Genomic DNA, 21,002 nt, shown 5'->3' on the forward strand with positions numbered 1-21,002 from the left:
AGAGAAACAGTAAAATAACACCGGAGGGTATAATTTCTGGTAATGATTCAAAACAATATAATATAAATATTTAATTGAGGTAGCCAGATGGAACGAGTGCCAAAACCATTTTCATATAGTAAGGAAAAGGTGGCACATAATACATACAGTAAATACAAACTATTCACATTTAGAAAAAGCATAGCCTGACCAAGCCCAAAAAATGAAATGATATTTAACAGACAAAGCGTGCAGTGAACAGTGTATTTATATTCACAAGTACTAATTAACCTGAGCATAAATCAGACACATGACATGGTCCCATGACAGGCAGTGCCTCATGTGGTACATAGTTTGTGACATAACACTGACAAATAAATGTTCCAAATAACTTCAACCCTATTAAAAACCTTTTAAATGAAGTGGAACTCTGACTGTACACCAGGTCTCCTCACCCTACATCTGTACACTTTACCTCAATCTAGTTGAACACACAGACGTGTACACACTATTTGTTACTTCTTCTTCTTTTTCGGCCTCTCCCATTAGTGTCGCCACAGCGGATCATCCATCTCCATACTACTCTCTACTACTACTACTCCTCTACATCTGCCTCTTCTGCCTCTACATCTACAACTACCTGCATGTCTTCCCTCACCACATCTATAAACCTCCTTCTTGGCCTTCCTCTTTTCCTCCTTCCTGGTGGCTCCATCCTCAGCATTTTCTTACCGATTTACCCCATGTCCCGCCTCTGCACATGTCCAACCATCTCAATCCGCCTCTCTTACCTTGTCCCGAAAAAAGTCCTACATACGCTGTCCCTCTAATAAACTCGTTTCTAATCCTGTCCATCCTCGTCACTCCCAATGAAAATCTCAACATCTTCAGCTCTGCTACCTCCAGCTCTGCCTCCTGTCTTTTACTCAACGCCACTGTCTCTAAACCATACAACATAGCAGGTTTCACCACAGTCCTATAAACATTCCTTTCACTCTTGCAGATACCCTTTTATCACAAATCACTTTTATCCCACTCTTCTTCACCCACTCCACCCTGCCTGCACTCATTCCTTCACTTTTTTAACACACTCACCATTACTTTGCACTGTTGACCCCAGGTACAGGGACAGGAAAAACTTACTTATAAAGAACATATTCACTTTTAATCACTACATTATCTGTGTAAAGCTGCTTTGAGACAATGTTCATTGTTAAAAGAGCTTAACAAATAAAAATGAATTGAATTAAATTGAGGTACCTAAACTCATCCACCTTCACCACTTCTTCTCTCTGCAACAGCACCACTCCACTGCCCTCCCTCTCATTCACACACATGTACTCTGTCTTACTCCTACTGACTTTCATTCCTCTTCTCCCACCTCCACCTTTCCAGGCTCTTCTCCACCTTCTCCCTACTTTCACCACAAATCACAATATCATCCGCAAACATCATAGTCCATGGAGACACCACTGCAAACAGGAAAGGGCTTAGAGTCGATCCTTGATGCAATCCACCCTCCACCATAAACCAGTCTGTCGTTCCTACTGCACACTTCACTGCTGTCACACTGTCCTCATACATGTCCTGCACCAACCTCATATCCTTCTCTAAAACACCTGACTCCCTTATACAATACTACAACTCCTCTCTCGGCACCCTGTCGTCCGTTTTCTCTAAATCTACAAACAAACAATGCAACTCCTTCTGACCATCTCTATACTTCTCCATCACCATTCTCAAAGCAAATAATGCGTCTGTGGTGCTCTTCCTCAGCATGAAACCATATGGTTTCTCACAGATGGTTTTCTCTCAGCCTGGCTTCCATAACTTTTTCCCATAATTTCATGGTGTGACTGATCAACTCTATTCCCCTTTAGTTACTGCAGGTCAGCACATCTACATTATTCTTAAAAACCAGTACCAACACACTCCTTCTCCATTCCTCATGCATCCTCTCACCTTCCAGAATGTTGTTAAACAATCTGGTTAAAAACTCCACTGCCATCTCCCCTAAACATCTCCATGCTTTTAGTAGTATGCCATCTGGTCCAACTGACTTTCCATTCTTCTTCCTCTTAATCACTGCTCTCACTTCCTCCTTACTAATCCTATCTATGCCCTGCTTCACCATCTCCACTTCATCCAACTTTCACTTTCTGTCATTTGCTCATTCATCAGCTGCTCGATATACTCCCTCCATCTTCTTAACACACTCTTCTCACTAGTCAACACATTTCCATCTTCATCATTTATTGCTCTAACTTGCAGCACATCCTTCCCTGCTCGGTCCCTCTGCCTGGCCAATTGGTACAAATCCTTTTCTCCTTCCTTAGTGTCCAATTTCACATACAGCTCCTCATATGCCTTTATCTTTTCTTTAGCCACATCCCTCTCCAACTGCTGCCACATCTTCTTGTACTCCTGCCTATTTTTTTAATCTCTCTGCCGATCCCAATACTGTTTTGCCAACCTCTTGCTCTTTATGCTCTCCTGCACTTCCTCATTCCACCACCACATCTCTTTGTCTTTCTTTCTATTTCCAAATGTCATACCAAGTACCTTCCTAGCAGTCCTCCTTATCACTTCTGCAATAGTTGCCCAATCATCCAGCACCTCTTCACCACCACCGTGCCCCTGTCTGACCTCTTCACTAAACCTCAGACTACAGTCTTTCTCCTTCAGTTTCTACCATCTTATTCTTCTTTCAGTCCTCACTCTCCTCCTCTTCCTCTTCACCTCCAAATCCATCCAACAGATCAAAAATCTAGACATCGTGAGAAGAGCATGGCCAACCCCGAAGCTAGCTAGCTTGTCTCAGCCCAGGAAAGGGTTTGTTCTTCACTTCCAGACCAGTGAATACGAGTGGTACCACTGGCTCACAGCCTATGAGGAGCAGTGCAAATTATAAATCTGCATATCTGGTGAGTAGGTTGTATTTTATTTAAATGTTTTTGTTTTTGTCATGTTATTAGACAAATATTGATTCTGAACTTCTCCAGATGATGTGCACAGTTGCAGTTGTAGTGTAGAGGTTTGGCGCTTGCTTTAGTAAAATGGTATTCACCCTCAATATGAGAAATGCCTCTCTCTCTGTAATGCCACACGTTGTTATATTGCATTTCTTGTATAGTATTGATGGTTTCTATAATTGTGACATAATAGTGGTATTAAGAGGTGGAGTAAGTCGAGTCAAGTCGACTAAGTCCCCACTGAAGGCCCAGGTACCAAATGCATTGCCCGCCACTTCTGTTCATACGTGTATATATATATATATATATATATATATATATATATATATATATATATATATATACAATAACTGTGGTGCAGTAAAATATATGGATTTATGCTATTGTTTTAGGCTCAGATTCACTATTTATAAGCACCAAAATCATGTGTTATAATGCCTGATAAGGACAACATTACTATTCTTTGGAAGCATTATAATATTTCCACCCGAGAACATTTCAATCAAAATTCAGTTGACTTGGCTAAATGAGATTTTTTTTGGGAAAAAAAAAAAATAGACTTTCTCTTTTACTTTCCTCGGCACTCAGAGACCAGAGGCAAATAGCTGTCAAATTGCTCTTGGCAGCATTTTCCAGCTCCGATTTACAATTTCATCTGCACTCTTACATTGTTAGTCAAGCTATCTGCATGAAGGGTTTCATCATGCTTGCATGAGTTTGACTAGGCCAGCTGCCCACAATTTTGAATCACTAACCATACTGTGCCTTTCAGGAAGGCATCTTTTGTGCGACCTTCATATTAGCATTTCTAAGATATACAAAAACATAGAGGTAAAATGCAACTTTTATGAATATGTTTTTCTTTCTTCCTATGATGGCAACCCAGTCACCTGACTGACCTTGACTTTAGTCTTCAAAATAGCATTTAGAAAACCTGGTGGTTATTTATTTCATCTTTGGCAATGTAGTCACTTACCTGACCATAGTTTTAACAATCCAGGGTCTGTGTCCCAGCAGAGGGACTGCTTCATCCATGAGTGGATGGGTCTTAATGAAGTTTAAGACCTCATCAGGAAACGAGGTTGAAGAACTAAACCTGGAGCCTTGACCAGCACAACCCCCTGGCCTACACAAACACAAAAGAAAAATATTTACACATTCAGAATGATCATTATGTATGTAGAAAGACTAGAGGACAATGACGGAATACAACATTTTATCTATATTTCCTTCTGAAATTCATTTATCTGGCTGCTTTGTTTTGTGTTTCAATAAGAATCAGAAATGAGTTTCTAGATCAAGCTTCATAAACATGGTTGCTCAAGGAGGTGGATATACATATTTAATGTCCAAACAAAACACAAACGCTCAAAAGTTTCAGTTTTTCAAATACAAAACATTGCTGCTTCTGGAGCAGATTCTGAGTTTAAGCTTAACTAATCACGAATTTATGTCAAGCAAAACCAAAAAGCTCCGTATGATTAAATATCCAAAGGACTGTAAACACAACATTAACTTGTACCTCAAAATATTTCCATTATAGATTTTTGTCAACAGTGAAATCATGCCTGTCCACTCACAATGCATTAAAAAAAAAAAAAATTGGTTGGATATTACTGTATCATTGTGTCTGGTCATCTGGAAAAAAGGACAAGTCCAAATGGTAAGAGAGTAATTGGACTAATGGCCTGATTTGCCAAAATATTTAGTGCATGACCTGCTTTACTCACTGACCGTTTCAGCAAAATTGCTTGCGTTGTAAGCATTTAGAAAAAGACTTTGATCACAAAGACCCTGAGTGCTCTCCACTTTCTGTATCATTGACGTGGACTGTGTGATAAGAACTAGAATGTCTAGAATACAAAATGCACCCTTATAATTTATTCTATATACTGGTACAATTTTCTTTTACTTTTTCTCCTTTTCTAGATGTTTATAAATGGTAAATTAGCTTTGCCTACTAGCAACCAATTACGATACATGGCTACAAAAACTTGCAATGTACAAACATTTTGAGTGTTTGTAAAACTTGCTTTTGTTACTTTTAAGTTAATTTGGGAAATTTAAATTGAATTTAGAAAACTGATGAAACCTAGATTAATGATTAGGTTAAATGCTACTGTATGTCAGAGTATAACTGCATCTGTACTTTAAACGAAGACTTTTTTTTAAATTATACTTTTTCCAACAGAGAAATAAAATGTAGAGAAACGTTATTACTGCATCCTTAAGATAAAGTACTGAAGGGTAAAAGTGCCCCCTTTACAAGTCAATTTCAAGAAATATTCTAGCAGCTTCTCCAATTTAACATTGAGGTAATGGTCAGATCAGATTGCCAAAGCTAGAGCAGAATTCACTGTTGTTTGAATGCTCAAATCTGTTTAGTCAGATGATGTTCATTATTTTTTGTATAACAGCACAGATAGTTTTTAAATGTAACTATTCTAGGTTAATATTAATATGTGCTGTAATATATTTGTATTTCTACAGTAACAGGTCACACCAAGAGATTTAATGAGTGGACGCTCCAAATACTCTATGACTAATAATAAACCAATTGAGCTGGTGAGGTTTTGACTAGAAGGCATTTATTCATGGAATGAGGCTTGGTTGGAAGTGCTATCAGTTTTGGTCATGCTTTCTGTTTTTGTGGCAAAATGACAAGCTGCGCTGTCTATGTGTGTATGAGAGAGTGGACGATGGGAGAATGACTGTTAGCTTGGACACAAGTAATTTGTTTACTCTATGTTCTGCAGCATTAAATCTATCTAGAAAAGTGTTGTAATGCATGATGTGTCTTTCATTCATAAATTAAACATGAAATTGCTGTGAAGAAAAGAATAACTCACTCCAGACCATGCTGTTATATGAACTTGGCTTGCACCTTGTGCCACCTCACACCCCATCCTAGCGGTGCAGTCTGTTTAGTCTGTGCTGTGCTTTCTGTTGTGGTGTGTTATTCCTTATTATTACATAAAGATTCGACTGCACTTCATGTGCTTTAGTAATGTATTGATCTCATAGCCATGAGTGCTCTTAAATCTCTGTGCTAGACCACTGCTATGGGTTGTGTGCTAAAAGAGAAGACTAAGAGTGGTAAAATAAATAGAGCTCTTGTGTTACCTGGGCTTGGGCACCAGCTCCTCTGGAACAGGAGTCCAGATCGATTCTGGAGTCTTCTGTTCCTTGAACCTCCCTTCGAACACACGTGCCAACTGCTGCATGTCGAACGCACACACCGCTGAGCCAGGGATGCTGGGAAACAGCAAACAGAAGCAGCTGTGGTCAGGATGTGCTGAGTGTTCTGATCAACACTCTACATGTACCGCTGTAATGGTGCACAAAAATGTGCTGTAAATAGAAGCACAGGAAAAACACACTGACGGACTTTAAGAGCTTGTTTTCTTGCTCTTTAGCAAAAGTTTTTATTAGTAGAAACTTAATTGCAAATTATTTTAATCAGATTTTGGACTTCATTTATTTGGGAGCTCTAGAATTTAAACAATTATTCACAATGACATTATGAAATGCTTTACATACACATAATCAAACATTAAACTGAATCAGTGCCAGTGTCTAATGTGATGCCACTGTCTAAATGTGTTTACTGCTTTAGTTATTCATGTATTTTAGAGTTTAACTTCAATTTGGGCTTGGCTTTAAATGTTTTATTGTACAAAATATTTGAAAGAAAGACGTAAATGCTATTACTGTCAGCATAGTGTGTAAAGTCTGCCCCCTGACAGTTCTTCAACCTCAGCTACATCAATCAATTTAATATTTGGTTTCAATTAGATCTGTGAGCTGAACTGTTTCTTTTTTATTCTGCAGAATAAATAAGTTCAGTTGTTTCTACTTTTTAAAATATAAACAAACTATTAGCCTAATTTAAATCATTGCAACTCTGACCAGGTAGTTGCTAATAAGCGTGATCTTTATCACCAAGCTTCACATCTGACATACCTGCATGGAAATAATTAATAAGTGTGATTTTTTTTGTTGCATCTTACAGGATCACAGTCCCAAAGTGATGCACATCTTTAGTCTCAAGCAGATGGTGCTGGGAACCTTTCTGGCAATCTTTCTAACAAAAAAAACCCAGCGTGCCTCAGATTACTAAGGGTTTGGATCCATCACTAAACAATAATTAATAATATGACCATGTTATTGACACCCTTAATAAAACATTAGACTCATTTTCCAGTAAATTCATATTTTTATTATAATATAATTTTAAATACATTTAAGGAAAACTAAGGAAAAGCTTGAGACCTGATTGAGGGTCCAGGTGTTCACCATCTGGGCCAGACCAGACCAAACCACCCCCAACAGATCTCTTGACAACCCGGCAACACACTACTACAGCAAAGCCAGTGACTGCTCTGGGTAATACATGACCTTGTTTGTATACCATTTCCAAGTCTGTACATTCTAAATGAGTTAATACATGGATATCTGCTCATATATGCTATATAATATTAAATTCTCAATTGTAGTTGCTGGACAGTAAGCAATGTGTATGCTGTTAAAGCAAAATGCCTAGCCTAAGAATTATGTCATTGACATCTTTATATTTTTAAGTATTTTACTAGCGATTGACAGATATCTGCCTTCCAAAGTATGGAAGTGAGGAACAAAAACAGGTAAACTACAAGCCAGTACTAGAAAAATCTGTCTATAAAAGTGTAACAGAGAGGTAAACATCAGAACAGACAGACAGAAGAGAATAAAACTAAGAAGTCAAAAAGGGTAAGACTGGGAATATGACAGGAGATGCACCACATTGTAAAGTCTGTGAAAAGTCAGAAGCTGCGCTCTGAGGCGATCAATTATTAGGCAGGATTAGTCGAGATCTGTGCTATGTCAAAAAAGAGGCGAGACAAGGCTGCCTGGAGCCTGCCACCTGAAACCGGACCTGCTGGCAGGATGTCACTGTGCCAGTGATGGACCAAGACTCACTCAAATTGCCAAAGGGCTCTGTTCCAAATCAGTCACACTCCATGGTTCCTCTTCGCCGTCTCCTGATTAGATATCATTCTGTGCCTAACGCAGACCGAGCTGATGAATGTCAAAGTGCATGCATTATGACAGGATTCCTTTATTGTGATCTGCCTTGCTTAGTTACCTCTTTATGCTCTTTTCTTCACCTCATCTGGTTCACTTCAGTGAACACGAAGACAAAGAGCCAGACAATTACACCGAACAATTAAGCATTTGAAGGGAATGGCCCTCAGGGCAGCCACTTAAAAATAATATTCTTCAAAGTGTGCGAAATAATTTATAGAAAGATCAGGATGGCAGAAAAGGTAAAGGCAGGAGCAGGCTGCATAAAACCATAGATAATCATTTGTTATAGTTCTGATGACCCCAGTTCGTTGTCCTTGTGCAAAGATTAATAAACTAAACACTTACCAGTCACTACTTGCAATTCCCCTTTGCACATTTCAGAATATATTCAAAAACTTACAAAAAAAGAAAAGTCTGCCTCTGACACCATTCTTTTGCATGTTTTATTGAATAAATTGCACTCTGACAGAAATGTAGGCCAGTCAAGAATGACAAACAAGTTCAAAGTGTCTTCATGTTAGATGTTACTGGCTGTACTCCTTTTGGAACTCACCAAAGTGAGACTTTTAGAGTGGAAGTTTTTCAGAACGCCAGCTCAGCCAGATAAGTTGTAAGCACTAGTCAGCTTCAGCTCCGAACGGGCCAAAGAACTGTCAGGATTTGATGAACTACAACTTTGTAATATCCAGCTGGAGAAATGAATCTATCTCTCTTATTTCTCTCTGATGAGAGTTATAATATTATGTGCTTCCTAACCAGCATATGAAACAAAAATAAAAAAAACCAAAGAGAAACAGACAATAAAATATGAAATGTAATCATATATATTAATACATAAAGATGGATAGATGATTCGCAAGTTTGCCCTGTCCTTTTATTAATAAGTTGTGTAAAACATTACAAAAGTGGAAAACAAATAAGAAAGTACCATTAAGCATCATTTGCTCTGCCCCTGACCACAGTGTTTTCCATATGCTATGTTTTGTATACCTTTCTTGCAAAAGGTATATAGAATCATAAAGGTTGAAATGGCATTATCCACACAATTTTGTTAAACGAACTGTTTTGAGAAATGTCTATAATAGAATTATTGTTAGTTATAATATATCAAACCGTTATTAACATGTCAGCAAGCATTCCACTGTACTGTATATCTGGATACCAAATCTGGGTAAATCTGGGTAACAAATAAGAAAGCCTCTATAGCATGTGACCTAAAAGAGATTGTAACATACACATGTGTAGCTTGTAGTTCTTTACTACTGTTAGAGACAACAAGGCTAAATGTACACACCTACAATGTATTCCTAAAAAATATCATCTTTTTTTGTCTCTGTCTGGCCCCTCTGTCCTTTTCACCCACCATCTACCCCATACAGTAAATGACCTCCTGGCTTTTGCTCTGTATTAGTGGGCAGCACAGTGGGAAAAGACTGGCATGGCCAACGTCATGTCATTGCGGTGCCAGTGTTGTGCCGTCAACATGCCAACAGCATGGCAACTCTGTGCCAATACCACGCCATCAAAATAGCGCTCTCATCAAAGTGTCTTTTACTCGGCAGGAGCTACAGGCTGCACAGGCTGAACAGCTGAGGAAGAACTGTGCTGCCTGCTGCTCAAACTGACATTTGCCCAGAGCGAAGTGCCTTCTAATGAACACTGTGCTCTAAACCTGATCTTTTGAATATCTCGGTGATATAAAATATTTAAAACCAAATTTTCCCTCTATATTCTGCCATGTTCCCAGACAGAGAGGAAAAGCAGCACATTACTTTTTTTAATGTGGAACCGATATATAAAGCATCCGGCTGTTCACAGGAAAGGCAATTCTGCATCCTATGTTGTGAATAAAAGAAAAAAATATAATAACCTTGTAATAAGTGGTAAAGTGTCATTTGAATAAAACTAAGCTAAACAACAGCCACATGAAAACAAATATCACTTATAGAAGACCTTCTCGTGCAATGGCTTTTTTTTTTTCAGTTCTTTCGGAAAACTTCCCAAAAATACAAATGTGCATTTGCAGAGTGAGTAGCACATCTTATCCTTCAGTCCTTTTAACGGTCAAGCAAACTGCTTGAACATTTCGATGCGGAAAGGAAATGAGCCTTTCAGTGGAGAGTGGCTTGATTTTTGCCCGTTTATCCACAAATGTTTGATGAAGTTGCTCACTGTTGACTAAACCTCTAGCTAACCTAAATGTAAGCTGTGCACAGATAATGAAAAAAACCTTGTTCTGTACATCTTTCCTGCCAATCTGTTTGAACCTCATCTGCAGTCAGGTGTGCACTGGCTCCACTTCTTAGTGACTGGTGAGATAGCTCATGACATGGCTGTCTGCAGCATGCCAATATCCCCGTGTCACCTTACTGAAAACACCAGTAGTAAAATTGTTTTTATTGTTTATGTTATTGTGACTTATTTTGTAAATTAATTGGTCTTGTTCTAACCCAGATTAACCTTGATTACAACAAAAAAACAAAAAACAAAAAAAAAACAAAAGGAGGAAAAAAAGAGAGAAAGAAAGGAAAAAAAATACAAAAAGAAGATAAAGAAGAAGTAAAAAATAGTAGAAAAAATGAAGAGCAAAGAAAGAAAGGCCAGATCCAGGAAAAAATAAAAAACTGTAATTTCACATTTTTGTCCTTGACTGATTTTCTTCCATCAGAATCAAACCACCTGCATGACTCATGTGTTTTATAATTCCTCTGACTCCAGCTAACAGCTGACATTTCAACACTGAATGTCCCTTCTCTTTTGAATGTCTTCCTCTCAGTCTCATCACTCTACATCTCAGCCATTTCCCAGCAGCAGTGCTGTGTGTACGGCATTCATCTGCATTAGAGCTATGGGAGATATGTCACAGTTATGAAACAATATATTATACCTTTTACTGGCATGGAACCACTTTGTGTAAAAAGCTGATCTCTTTATTTCCTGCTCATTTGAATAAATTTCTCTATCACAGCGGCTTGTGCTAGTGCGTCATGCCTGAATAGAACACTATTCTTAGTTTCCAAGGAGACATTGTAATCTGGTGTGAAGTGGCGATCACTTGTGATGGGTTGAGGTGTCATTTGTCCATTTTGGGTCTTTGTAAGGTACACCAATTACTTCATGTCATAAAAATGATTTGTGTAGCACACAGTTGAGATTTTGTCCAATCAATCTATGTAGCTGAAGCTACTGTTCTATCATTTTATTTGGGACTAAACATTATAAATGTGGGTTATTATTCGTCAGAGAAAATGCTCTGACTATACAAACTTTTTCTCATTCCCTCTCTCTAAAATGCATTTTATCATTGGCATTTGCAATAAATAGCCTTATTAAATTATATAAATATTTATTGTCCTCTTTTTTTTCCTACAATGGTTGTGTCTGCCTGTCTTGAATTTCCACTCATCCCCACTATTCTTGCAAAAAGAATACAATCAAAATCTTTTTTTATGAGTAATTTAGTGTCTCTAAAAGAAAGCAGCAGCACCACATTCTGCACCACATTGTCACTCAGTCTATCTATATACAGTACAGACCAAAAGTTTGGACACACCTTCTCATTCAAAGAGTTTTCTTTATTTTCATGACTATGAAAATTGTAGAGTCACACTGAAGGCATCAAGGGCTATTTGACCAAGAAGGAGAGTGATGGGGTGCTGCGCCAGATGACCTGGCCTCCACAGTCACCGGACCTGAACCCAATCGAGATGGTTTAGGGGTGAGCTGGACCGCAGAGTGAAGGGAAAAGGGCCAACAAGTGCCAAGCATCTCTCGGGGAACTCCTTCAAGACTGTTGGAAGACCATTTCAGGTGACTACCTCTTGAAGCTCATCAAGAGAATGCCAAGAGTGTGCAAAGCAGTAATCAAAGCAAAAGGTGGCTACTTTGAAGAACCTAGAATATGACATTTTTCAGTTGTTTCACACTTTTTTGTCATGTATATAATTCCAAATCATTCGTTTAATTTTACATATTTTAAAGTAGTCAATGTGCAGCTTTTATAGCAGTACAGATTTTCTGTCCTCTGAAAATAACTCAACATACAGCCATTATTGTCTAAATAATTGGCAACCAAAATAAATACACCCTAAGTGAAAATGTCCAAAGTGTCAATATTTTGTGCGAGCATCATTGTTATCTAGCACTGCCTTAATGCTCCTGGGTATGAAATTCACAGAGCTGCACAGGTTGTTGCTGGGATCCTCTTTCACTCCTCTATAATGACATCACAGAGCTGCTGGGTGTTAGACGCATGGCACTTCTCTACCTTCCGCCTGAGGATGCCCCACAGGTGCTCAATAGAGTTCCAGTCTGGAGACATACTTGGCCACTCCATCACCTCCACCTTTCTCAGCAAGGCAGTTGTCATCTTGGCAATGTGTTTGGGGTCTTTATTATGTTTGAAAACTGCTGTTCGGATCAGTTTCTGAAGCGAGGGCATCATGTTCTGCTTCAGAACGTCACAGTACATGCTGGAATTTATATTTCCTTCAATGAACTAAATCTCCCCAGTACCAGCAGCACTCATTCAGCCCCAGACCATGATGCTACCACCACCAATTTCTTGGTACACCTCACCAGGGCATCGCCACACATGCTGGACACCATCCTAGCCAAACAAGTTTATCTTTGTCTACTCAGACCACAAGACATGGTTTCAGTCATTCATGCTCTTGGATAGGTTGTCTTCTGTAAACTGATTGCGGGCTGCATTGTTAGCCAGCTTCAGAAGAGGCTTCCTTCTGGGATGACGGTCATGCAGACAGATTAGTAGCAGTGTGTGGCGTATGGTCTGAGCACTAATAAGCGGACCTTCCGCTTCTGCAACCTCTAAAGCAATGCTGGCAGCACTTATGCATATGTTTTTTAAAGCAGATTCTGCACCTGACGCACAGCACTTCTTTGATTGACCCTTGCGAGGCCTGTTCTTCTCACAGACATTTTTGTGGAGAGCAACAACCCTAATTCTCAAATCCTCAGAGGGTTCTTTGCCATGAGGTGCCATTTTAAACATCCACTGGTCAGTATGTGAGAATTGTACTCAAAGCACCAAAATGTAACTGCTTTAATCAAAGATACTCAAATTTGTATGGTCCTGTCAAGCAGACAAAAATATGAACATGATAACTAGGACATGGCATTGCTTGGTTAAACAACCTACAACTGCTATCACTTAGGGTGTACTCACTTTTGATGCCAGGTATTTTGACAATAATGGCTGTATGTTGAGTTATTTTCAGGGGACAGTAAATCTATACTGCAATACAAGCTGCACATAGACTCCTCTAAAATATACCCAAGTGTCATTTCTATAGTATTGTCCCTTGAGAAGACCTTCACCGATCTGAGATTAATGGCAGAGTGGCTAGACTGAGGCCTCTGCTCAGCAACAAACACAAAACACATAAAAGCAAAGAACCAAGAACACCTAAAAAACTCACAGACTGTATGGAACAAGATTCTCTGGTATGATGAAACCAAGATTGAACTGTTTGGCCTCAATTCTAATTCGAATATCTGGAGGAAATCAGGCCATGCTCATCACCTGCCCAATTCCATCCCAACAGTGAAGCATGGTGGTGGCAGCATCATGCTGTGGGGGTTATTTTAAGCAGCAAGGACTTGAAAACTAGTCAGGTTTAAGGGAAAGCAAAATGGAGTAAAGTATTGGGATATTCTCAATAAAAACCTGTGAAACCCTGGCTACACAGCATTAGGGACCTCAGAATGGGCCAAAGGTTAACCTACCTACATGACAACAACCCAAAGCACACAGCCAAGACAACACAGGAGTGACTCAGGGACAACTCTGTGAATGTCCTAGAGTGGGCCAGCCAGAGCCCTGATTTAAACCCTATTAAACACCTCTGGAGAGATCTGAAAGTGGCTGTCCACTGATGGTCCACATCCAACCTGACCTAGTTGTAAGGATTTGCAAAAAAGAATGGCAGAAGACCAGGTCCACATGTGCAATGCCTGTTGGCTCATACCCAAAAAGACTCAAGGCTGTGATTGCTGCCAAAACTCTTTAGCAGATATTGTACTTTTAGATAATAAGCCCTATAGGTATTTTCCAGTTATAAAGTTAGTGAAAACTATTCAAAGCACTAAATTATATGAGCAGAGAATATATATATATATATATATATATATATATATATATATATATATATATATATATATATATATATATATATATATATATATTTATTTATTTATTTATTTCTCTTCAATAATAAGAAATTTGACATAGTGAAGTATAACAGGGCTAAGAACATAAACACATGTAAAAAAGACATTGTACTCACTATACATGTAGTGACAGTGGATTTATTAAACACCCAAAACTATGCTGAATTTGGAGTGTGTGTACCTGTTGGGAGGAGTGGAGAAAACTCCAAGAATTATGTCTCTGCCGTGCATGCGTATGATTGGACTGGTGGACTGCAGCAGGTTAAAGTAGAAGTGAGAGTCTCCTGGAATAGAGCAGTTCAGTCTCGCCTTCAAAAACGATGTCCACTGCTTCTCTAACACACGCTGAGAGCCCCCCAGATCACCTTTACACACACGTGCCACACGAGACACCATCACCTTTACACACACAAACACATACACACAGATAGGGATTTGTGTACATACAGTAACACACTGCAGTTAAACAATGGCATTTAATGTATATAATACATAAGATGTACACAATTAAAAAAATTATAGTACAACTTCAGCAAAATGTTAAACCAATTCCCAGCTCCTGCTGTAACTTTTACTTTTGCTTACCTTCTCCAAATAATTAAACTCCATCGCCATCTCTCTGAAGAAGTAGTAGATGTGAGGACCCCATTCTACTGCACTCACAAAATAAGGCTCTGAGACAAACACACAGAAAGAATAGGATAAAGCCTAAATAACATTTTTAAATAACAATAACATTCAAATTTTTTCATTGGTACAAGTGATGGTTTTCATTATCTTAATTCTACAGTACACTCTTTCTATTGTTATTACTGTTCTGAACTGCACTACACACTGTACACTCCGGTTTGCACATAATTCTTCAAAACGCTTTGAGTTGCACAGGACTCTAAAAAACACTCAGATTTTGCACAGACACTAAAGACTCTTTTCTTAAACTTACCTTTACATTTTTAGTATTTATTGCATGACTTATTGCCTATGTTTGTGGATACTGCTGGAAGCTGTAAATGTCCCATTGGGATGAATAAATTAAGTATCTGTCTGTCTGTCTGTCTGTCTGTCTGTCTGTCTGCCTGTCTGTCTGTCCCTGTACCACAATAGCCAAAAGAACTGTTACTCAGAGTGACTCATTTAAGATTTTTTTTCTTGACTCTGACTGGTATAACATTCTACATACATTTAACTTTGGTAAAGAGTTTTTTCAAACTTTTTCAGGTAAGAATATAAATACAGTATCTTCTGTCAGAGGGGAATTAGTTTGCGGCTTAAGTCTTTGCCCACACAGACCGGCTCATCCTCCATTTATAGAGTGCTATTTCTATGGTCATAATCAAATGATTTATTTCGTAATTGAAATGTTTGTGTTGGCTTGCCTTTCTTTGTTTTTTCAAAAACTTTAATTAATTCCAGCAGAGTTCTTCCGTTTGCTTCTCTGTATAAGAGCATCTACTGAATGCTGTAAAGTAATAACCATTTTAAACTCAACATATATGCTTGCATAATATCAACATACTGTATGTAATGGCGTATCGCATGCGGATTAAATGCAGTCAATTAAGTGAAAGTGTATATTAGTTTCTCTTATTATGTGTATATTTACACAAGAGACAAATATATGTTTTTCATAATTTCTATGAGTAAACAAATTGGAACACAAATTCCTTGTGTTCCATGAGTATTCAAACTTCTGTTTACCACAGCTCAGACTCATTTTGAAAATATTTTCATGGACTGGCTGGTGGTGTTTATATATATATTTGTATAAAGACGTATATACATAAAAAAAGAAATGTTTTTCATGTTAACTTTAGACTAAAACACAGATCAGAACCACATTTTTTAAATAAAAAATAAACCAACGGTTTGTCCCCCAGTGCTACATGATTAGTTTCAAGAAGCCAAAGCAATTTTGAAGGCTTCATTGACTCATTAGCTAATGTATCTCCACATATTTCTCATGTGGGGTTTGGAGCATGTGAACTGACCATAAAGACAGGCCCATACAGTATTTAAGACAGAAATCCTCATATTTTTGGGGGGGAGAGAAATTTTTGAGGGATATTTGTTGAACACTCATGCTAATAATTAGTTAAATCAGTCACAAGTGTAAATACTATGTTTTATGAAGATAATGCAATATATACATTTTCTATAGTGGCTTTTCAAAGGGCAAAACGCACGATAAATAGTACATAATTATTTTTATTGACATTTTTACCAGAATGTTCTTGCAACCCAGTAGCAGCTCTTCCTCACCCTGGTACTGGGCCACAAGGACCTCTGGTGTAAAGGAAATTATTTGCAAATATATGTATTAATATCTATAATGTTTAAAATTAGTAAAGTTTACTTTCTGTGCCTATACAGCCTAAATCTTTTATATTATCTCAGATATTCTACTGAGCAATATAATTCTGATTGTAGCTAGGAGCAAAGCAACACAACTCTCACAGACAGGCAGAAATATAAAAACAAGAGAAAGACAGAGGCAAGCAGAGCCAAGCACAGACAAAGCACAGACCTAAAGCATATACATTTAGTATAGAAACAGTATAGAATAGGCTGAGGCAGCTGCTAGGACCTAATCTCTTACCATGTTGCCTTTTAGAGCCAAAATTTTGTATACACTCGATTTCTTATAAGGCAAGTTCAGGTTTTAATATGGCAACACTTTTCTGCAAGGAGATTATTTTATATTTAGGGGCAAAGTCTGCAATTTCAGAGTTTTTTAACAGTAAGTTTTCTGCTGAAAATCTTCAAGACTTTTGTAACAAGACAAGCTGTGATTTTCTTTTCATTTTCTTTTCATCTAATTAGAAGAGAGAAAGAAAAAATGAAATGAATGCTAATGAAAAATGACTTTTTAGAGCAACTGTAATGTAATATATAAGAGGAACTAATAAATAAATGAAGCATTCTAATCATCTGCAAACTGATGTGCTGATGAAAATGAATGTTGTGAATGTAACAAAGATGTTAGTTATTTTCGTAATTGCACAACCTGTCATGTTTAATTCCTTACATTGTGATTATTACTTTCTCTACAGGAGATTTATGTTTTTAATGTGCAAGTGTGTCATTTTTTTAGAAACATGAAACAAAAACCCTCATTATCCTTCTCTTATGTGTTTGATCTGAAATCAAAATGCAATTATTATGTATTGACCTCAATGAAATGTGGGGTTAAAAGCAACTCGGGCATTGACACGAAATCAATGAGCACCATTCAAGTCACAAAGTAATCAGTCGTGTAATCTGCTGCTGTACCTCGAAACCACTTGGAATCGTGTTTGATGGTGCGAAGAGTAGGGCTATCTCCCAAACTCCGGTAAATGACAGCGTCGATAGCGAGGAAATCCGTCACCGTGCCCGTGAAAAGGTTGCCCTCTGGGTCAAAGGTGAAAAAGCCAAAAGATCAGTTTCCAGATGGAAAGGATCGAAAGGGCAGCATAGTCACTTTTACGTCAATAACAATCCATAAAGACTGTAGGAATGTTACACAGCCCCCTCTTTACCAAAACCAATTTCCACAGAGTGTTTTTCAACACAATTTTGGATACAAACCTGCAAACAGAGCCACGTTGGCGTGTTTGGGATCATACGGACATCTGGCCATTCCGCTTATGGGCTCCCCAACCATTTCCAGAGTGTCTCTCTGCACACATGAATGCCCAGACAAACAGACACACACACGCACACACACATCGGGAGCAATAAATAACATTCACTTGTTGACAGTTGCTGCAAACCACATACACGTCACAGCCCATTTCCCAGAGCAGCTACCGTATCTCCAGGTGGTGGGAAATTGGGAATTGAGTGGGTACAGGAAGATGTCTATAAATAATCCCCAATATCTGACATTATACTATATCATCTACTGACTGTCTGACTGAAACACTTTACAGTCGTCCATTATAACACATGCAGGGCCCACTTGAATGATGGTTAGGTTTTATGCTTTTTACCAAACACAAATAGCAAAACAGTTCTGTTGTAAGCACGTCCTTAAAACACTACTAACACTCAATTCCTTATGCATTCACACCCTCTTACACACATTCTGATAAGCTGGAAAGCCTTGGTTTATGGAAATATATGCAGCTTTCTAGCACCAGGTCAAAACAGTTTATTTTGAGCTCATATGCACAAAAAAAGACATTTTTAAAGAAGTAAAGAAAAACAGTGACAGAAATATAAACTGCATTTCAAAAATATATAATAAAGATATCATTATATATATATGACCATAATTCTTGGTATGGCTTCTCAGGACCGCATGGATCCATGACCTATAACTAGGGGTGATTGGTGTTTTGTTATTAGTATAATTTTTAATGATGCTGGAGTGGCACTTTGCTAAAGATCATTAACACTGACTACCAAGGATGTTGAATTCTGAAATCTGATTGGTCAGAAGGTATTATTAAATATTTTAATATGGTGTAAGTTTTTTGATAGAAATATGTATTTCTTTCTTTATATTATTATTATCATATATTAAATATATTTATATATATTTATTTAAGTTAAGTTTTCAGTGTCAACATTTTGTAAGTCAAAGGTTTTTGGTTTCTCGCTTAAAGTCAAGCTTCCGTCTTTTAATAAAAGGTATATTTTATTCTTTAATGAATAAACATGCTGGTGTTGGCAAATTGCTGTGCTTCAAAAGGAATAAAATGCCTATGAATAAATCATTATGATAAAACGTTTAACGCAACATATTACATTCATATAATTTGGCAGATGCCTTTATCCAGAGTGAATTATCATCTAATTTATTTTCATTTTAAATTTAAATCCAACATCTTAACCACTGATCTATCGTTTTCCATATTCTGTAGTCATGCTAGTTTTAATATTTGCACATCTGTTATGATGCTAATATTTATTCATTTAAAAAAAAAAGGTAGGGAAGAGAAATATTCTAAGTAGAACTGTGGATTGTGTCTAAATTCAAATTAGACTCACATTATATTTATTTAAGCTCATACAAACTGTTCTTAAGATCATGTCAAATGTAACTGTTATAGTTATAAATGTAATTGGTCACTTGAATTGAACCTACATTTTAATAAATGTAAAAGCAAGTATGAATAATCTTCTAATTAATATAATTGCAGTATAATTACAGGGCTTACAAGAGGCCATTTATATGATGTATGACCTACACTTTAACATTTGAGTTGTGTTTAAGAATAGCGAATAAATAAATAACTAAATTAAGAACTAAATAATAATTGTACAGGTGTATTTATTGTGTTTAATATCTACATTTTTGCATTATGGTTATGAAATAAATACGCACAGAGGACATAAAAAGGTCTCTGTGAATGTTATTTTTTATGCTGCAAGTTTGAAAACCCTTGACTTAATGCTGGACTGCCTATGCCCATTAACATTCTCAACGCAGCCACATATTTGCTCAGTGAGACGCCAGTACGGATGGTATTCAGCTGTTCCTGAGGCACTATGAGGCCACTCACGGTGTAATTGACGCACAGCGGGTTGAAGGCGTTGGTCCCACACACAAAAAGGCCGCCATGTTGATTCAGCAATACCTTCATATAGTTGCGGCACTCCTCCTGGAGAGACAGGAACAAAGAATGGGAGAAAAAAAAAAACCGAATTCATGAGGAAAGCAAATTTGGATGTGATGGATGAGGCGACATGCAGACAGATATTTAAACAAGGCAATTTTTCTAAGCAGCACCTCCAGTTGTTTGCTTGATTTATGAATAGGCCATGAAGTAGGCCTCACTGTGCAGCTCCACCACAGAGCTCATGATATTGTTCATTAGTTGTTCATACTCAAACAACGTTTTGGAACAATATTCAAAAACATTTATGCTGCATGTAGGCTTTTGAAATTATAGGCAGCCATCAAGAATTTAAACTCTCATTAAAACAAAACAATGTAAAAGTGCTCCCATTAAAACAAGCACAGAGGGTAACTAGAAAAACAAAACTACACATTGTGAGGAAGAGTTAGAAATGTTTTGGCTCATCGAAAGGCACCTGTAAAAGCCCTTTGAAGAAGTTATGCGTGTTTATCAAAAAGCACTGCAGAAGAGCCCCACTGTGCAGCTCCATGCTGGGGCTCACACTTCTCCTCTTTGTCCATTGACTTTGACTTGGCCTCGTGGTGTGGCTAAACTCAGCGGGAGTGACACTGAGGGCAGATGTTATGCTGCGATTAGGTGAAGTGCTGAGCACTGGGATGGTGTTACATAGGCTTGGCATGTGCTACTTTTCCTGACCGGATATTTCTCTTTCCTGATAGTGTTACCAGTGAGTCTAGAAAGCGCTTATTCATAAGACCTACCACATTCTTCAATATGATTCACATCCAACACATTTATCTTTAAATGGAATGCAGTTGAGTCACTGTTAAAAAAAAACAGATTTAGCCAACATATTTATATTATACCAGTGAGTCCCAAAAAGTTTATTAATCTAAGAAATAGAGACAACACAAGAGATCTAATAAAGTAGATTATCTTATAGGTAGCACTGTGATTGTTAAAAAGGACAAACATCCACTTTTTACATCCGTTTTCTGAAGGGACAATACTATAGAAATAAAACTTGGATATACTTTAGAGTACATGCAGCTTGTATAAGGCAACATACAGCTATTATTGTCCAAATAACTGGCAACCAAAGTGAATACACCTTAAGTGAATACAGATGTATGTCCTTCAACCATGCAAAGCCACATGTCCTATTTGTCATTTTCATGTTTTTGTCTGCTTGGCAGGACCATGCAAATTGTGTATCCTGTGTATC

The 21,002-nt window shown here is 37.7% G+C and overlaps 1 protein-coding gene across 2 annotated transcripts in view; it reads right to left on the reverse strand.

The window, feature by feature from the left end:
* The window catches only part of sema6ba (sema domain, transmembrane domain (TM), and cytoplasmic domain, (semaphorin) 6Ba), a 150,200-nt gene that overhangs the window by 29,389 nt on the left and 99,809 nt on the right, over positions 1-21,002 (reverse strand). For both annotated transcript variants that reach the window (XM_046876946.1, XM_046876945.1), the window contains exons 6-12: positions 19,700-19,798; positions 17,778-17,868; positions 17,481-17,600; positions 14,796-14,884; positions 14,392-14,609; positions 6,075-6,206; positions 3,928-4,077 (exon numbers count right to left, since the gene is read on the reverse strand). In XM_046876946.1, coding sequence (XP_046732902.1) covers positions 3,928-4,077; positions 6,075-6,206; positions 14,392-14,609; positions 14,796-14,884; positions 17,481-17,600; positions 17,778-17,868; positions 19,700-19,798 — 899 coding nt within the window. The remainder of the gene's footprint in view (positions 1-3,927; positions 4,078-6,074; positions 6,207-14,391; positions 14,610-14,795; positions 14,885-17,480; positions 17,601-17,777; positions 17,869-19,699; positions 19,799-21,002) is intronic.

The sequence above is a fragment of the Silurus meridionalis genome, chromosome 20 (genome assembly GCF_014805685.1).
Source record: "Silurus meridionalis isolate SWU-2019-XX chromosome 20, ASM1480568v1, whole genome shotgun sequence".
Taxonomy (NCBI): Eukaryota; Metazoa; Chordata; class Actinopteri; order Siluriformes; family Siluridae; genus Silurus; species Silurus meridionalis.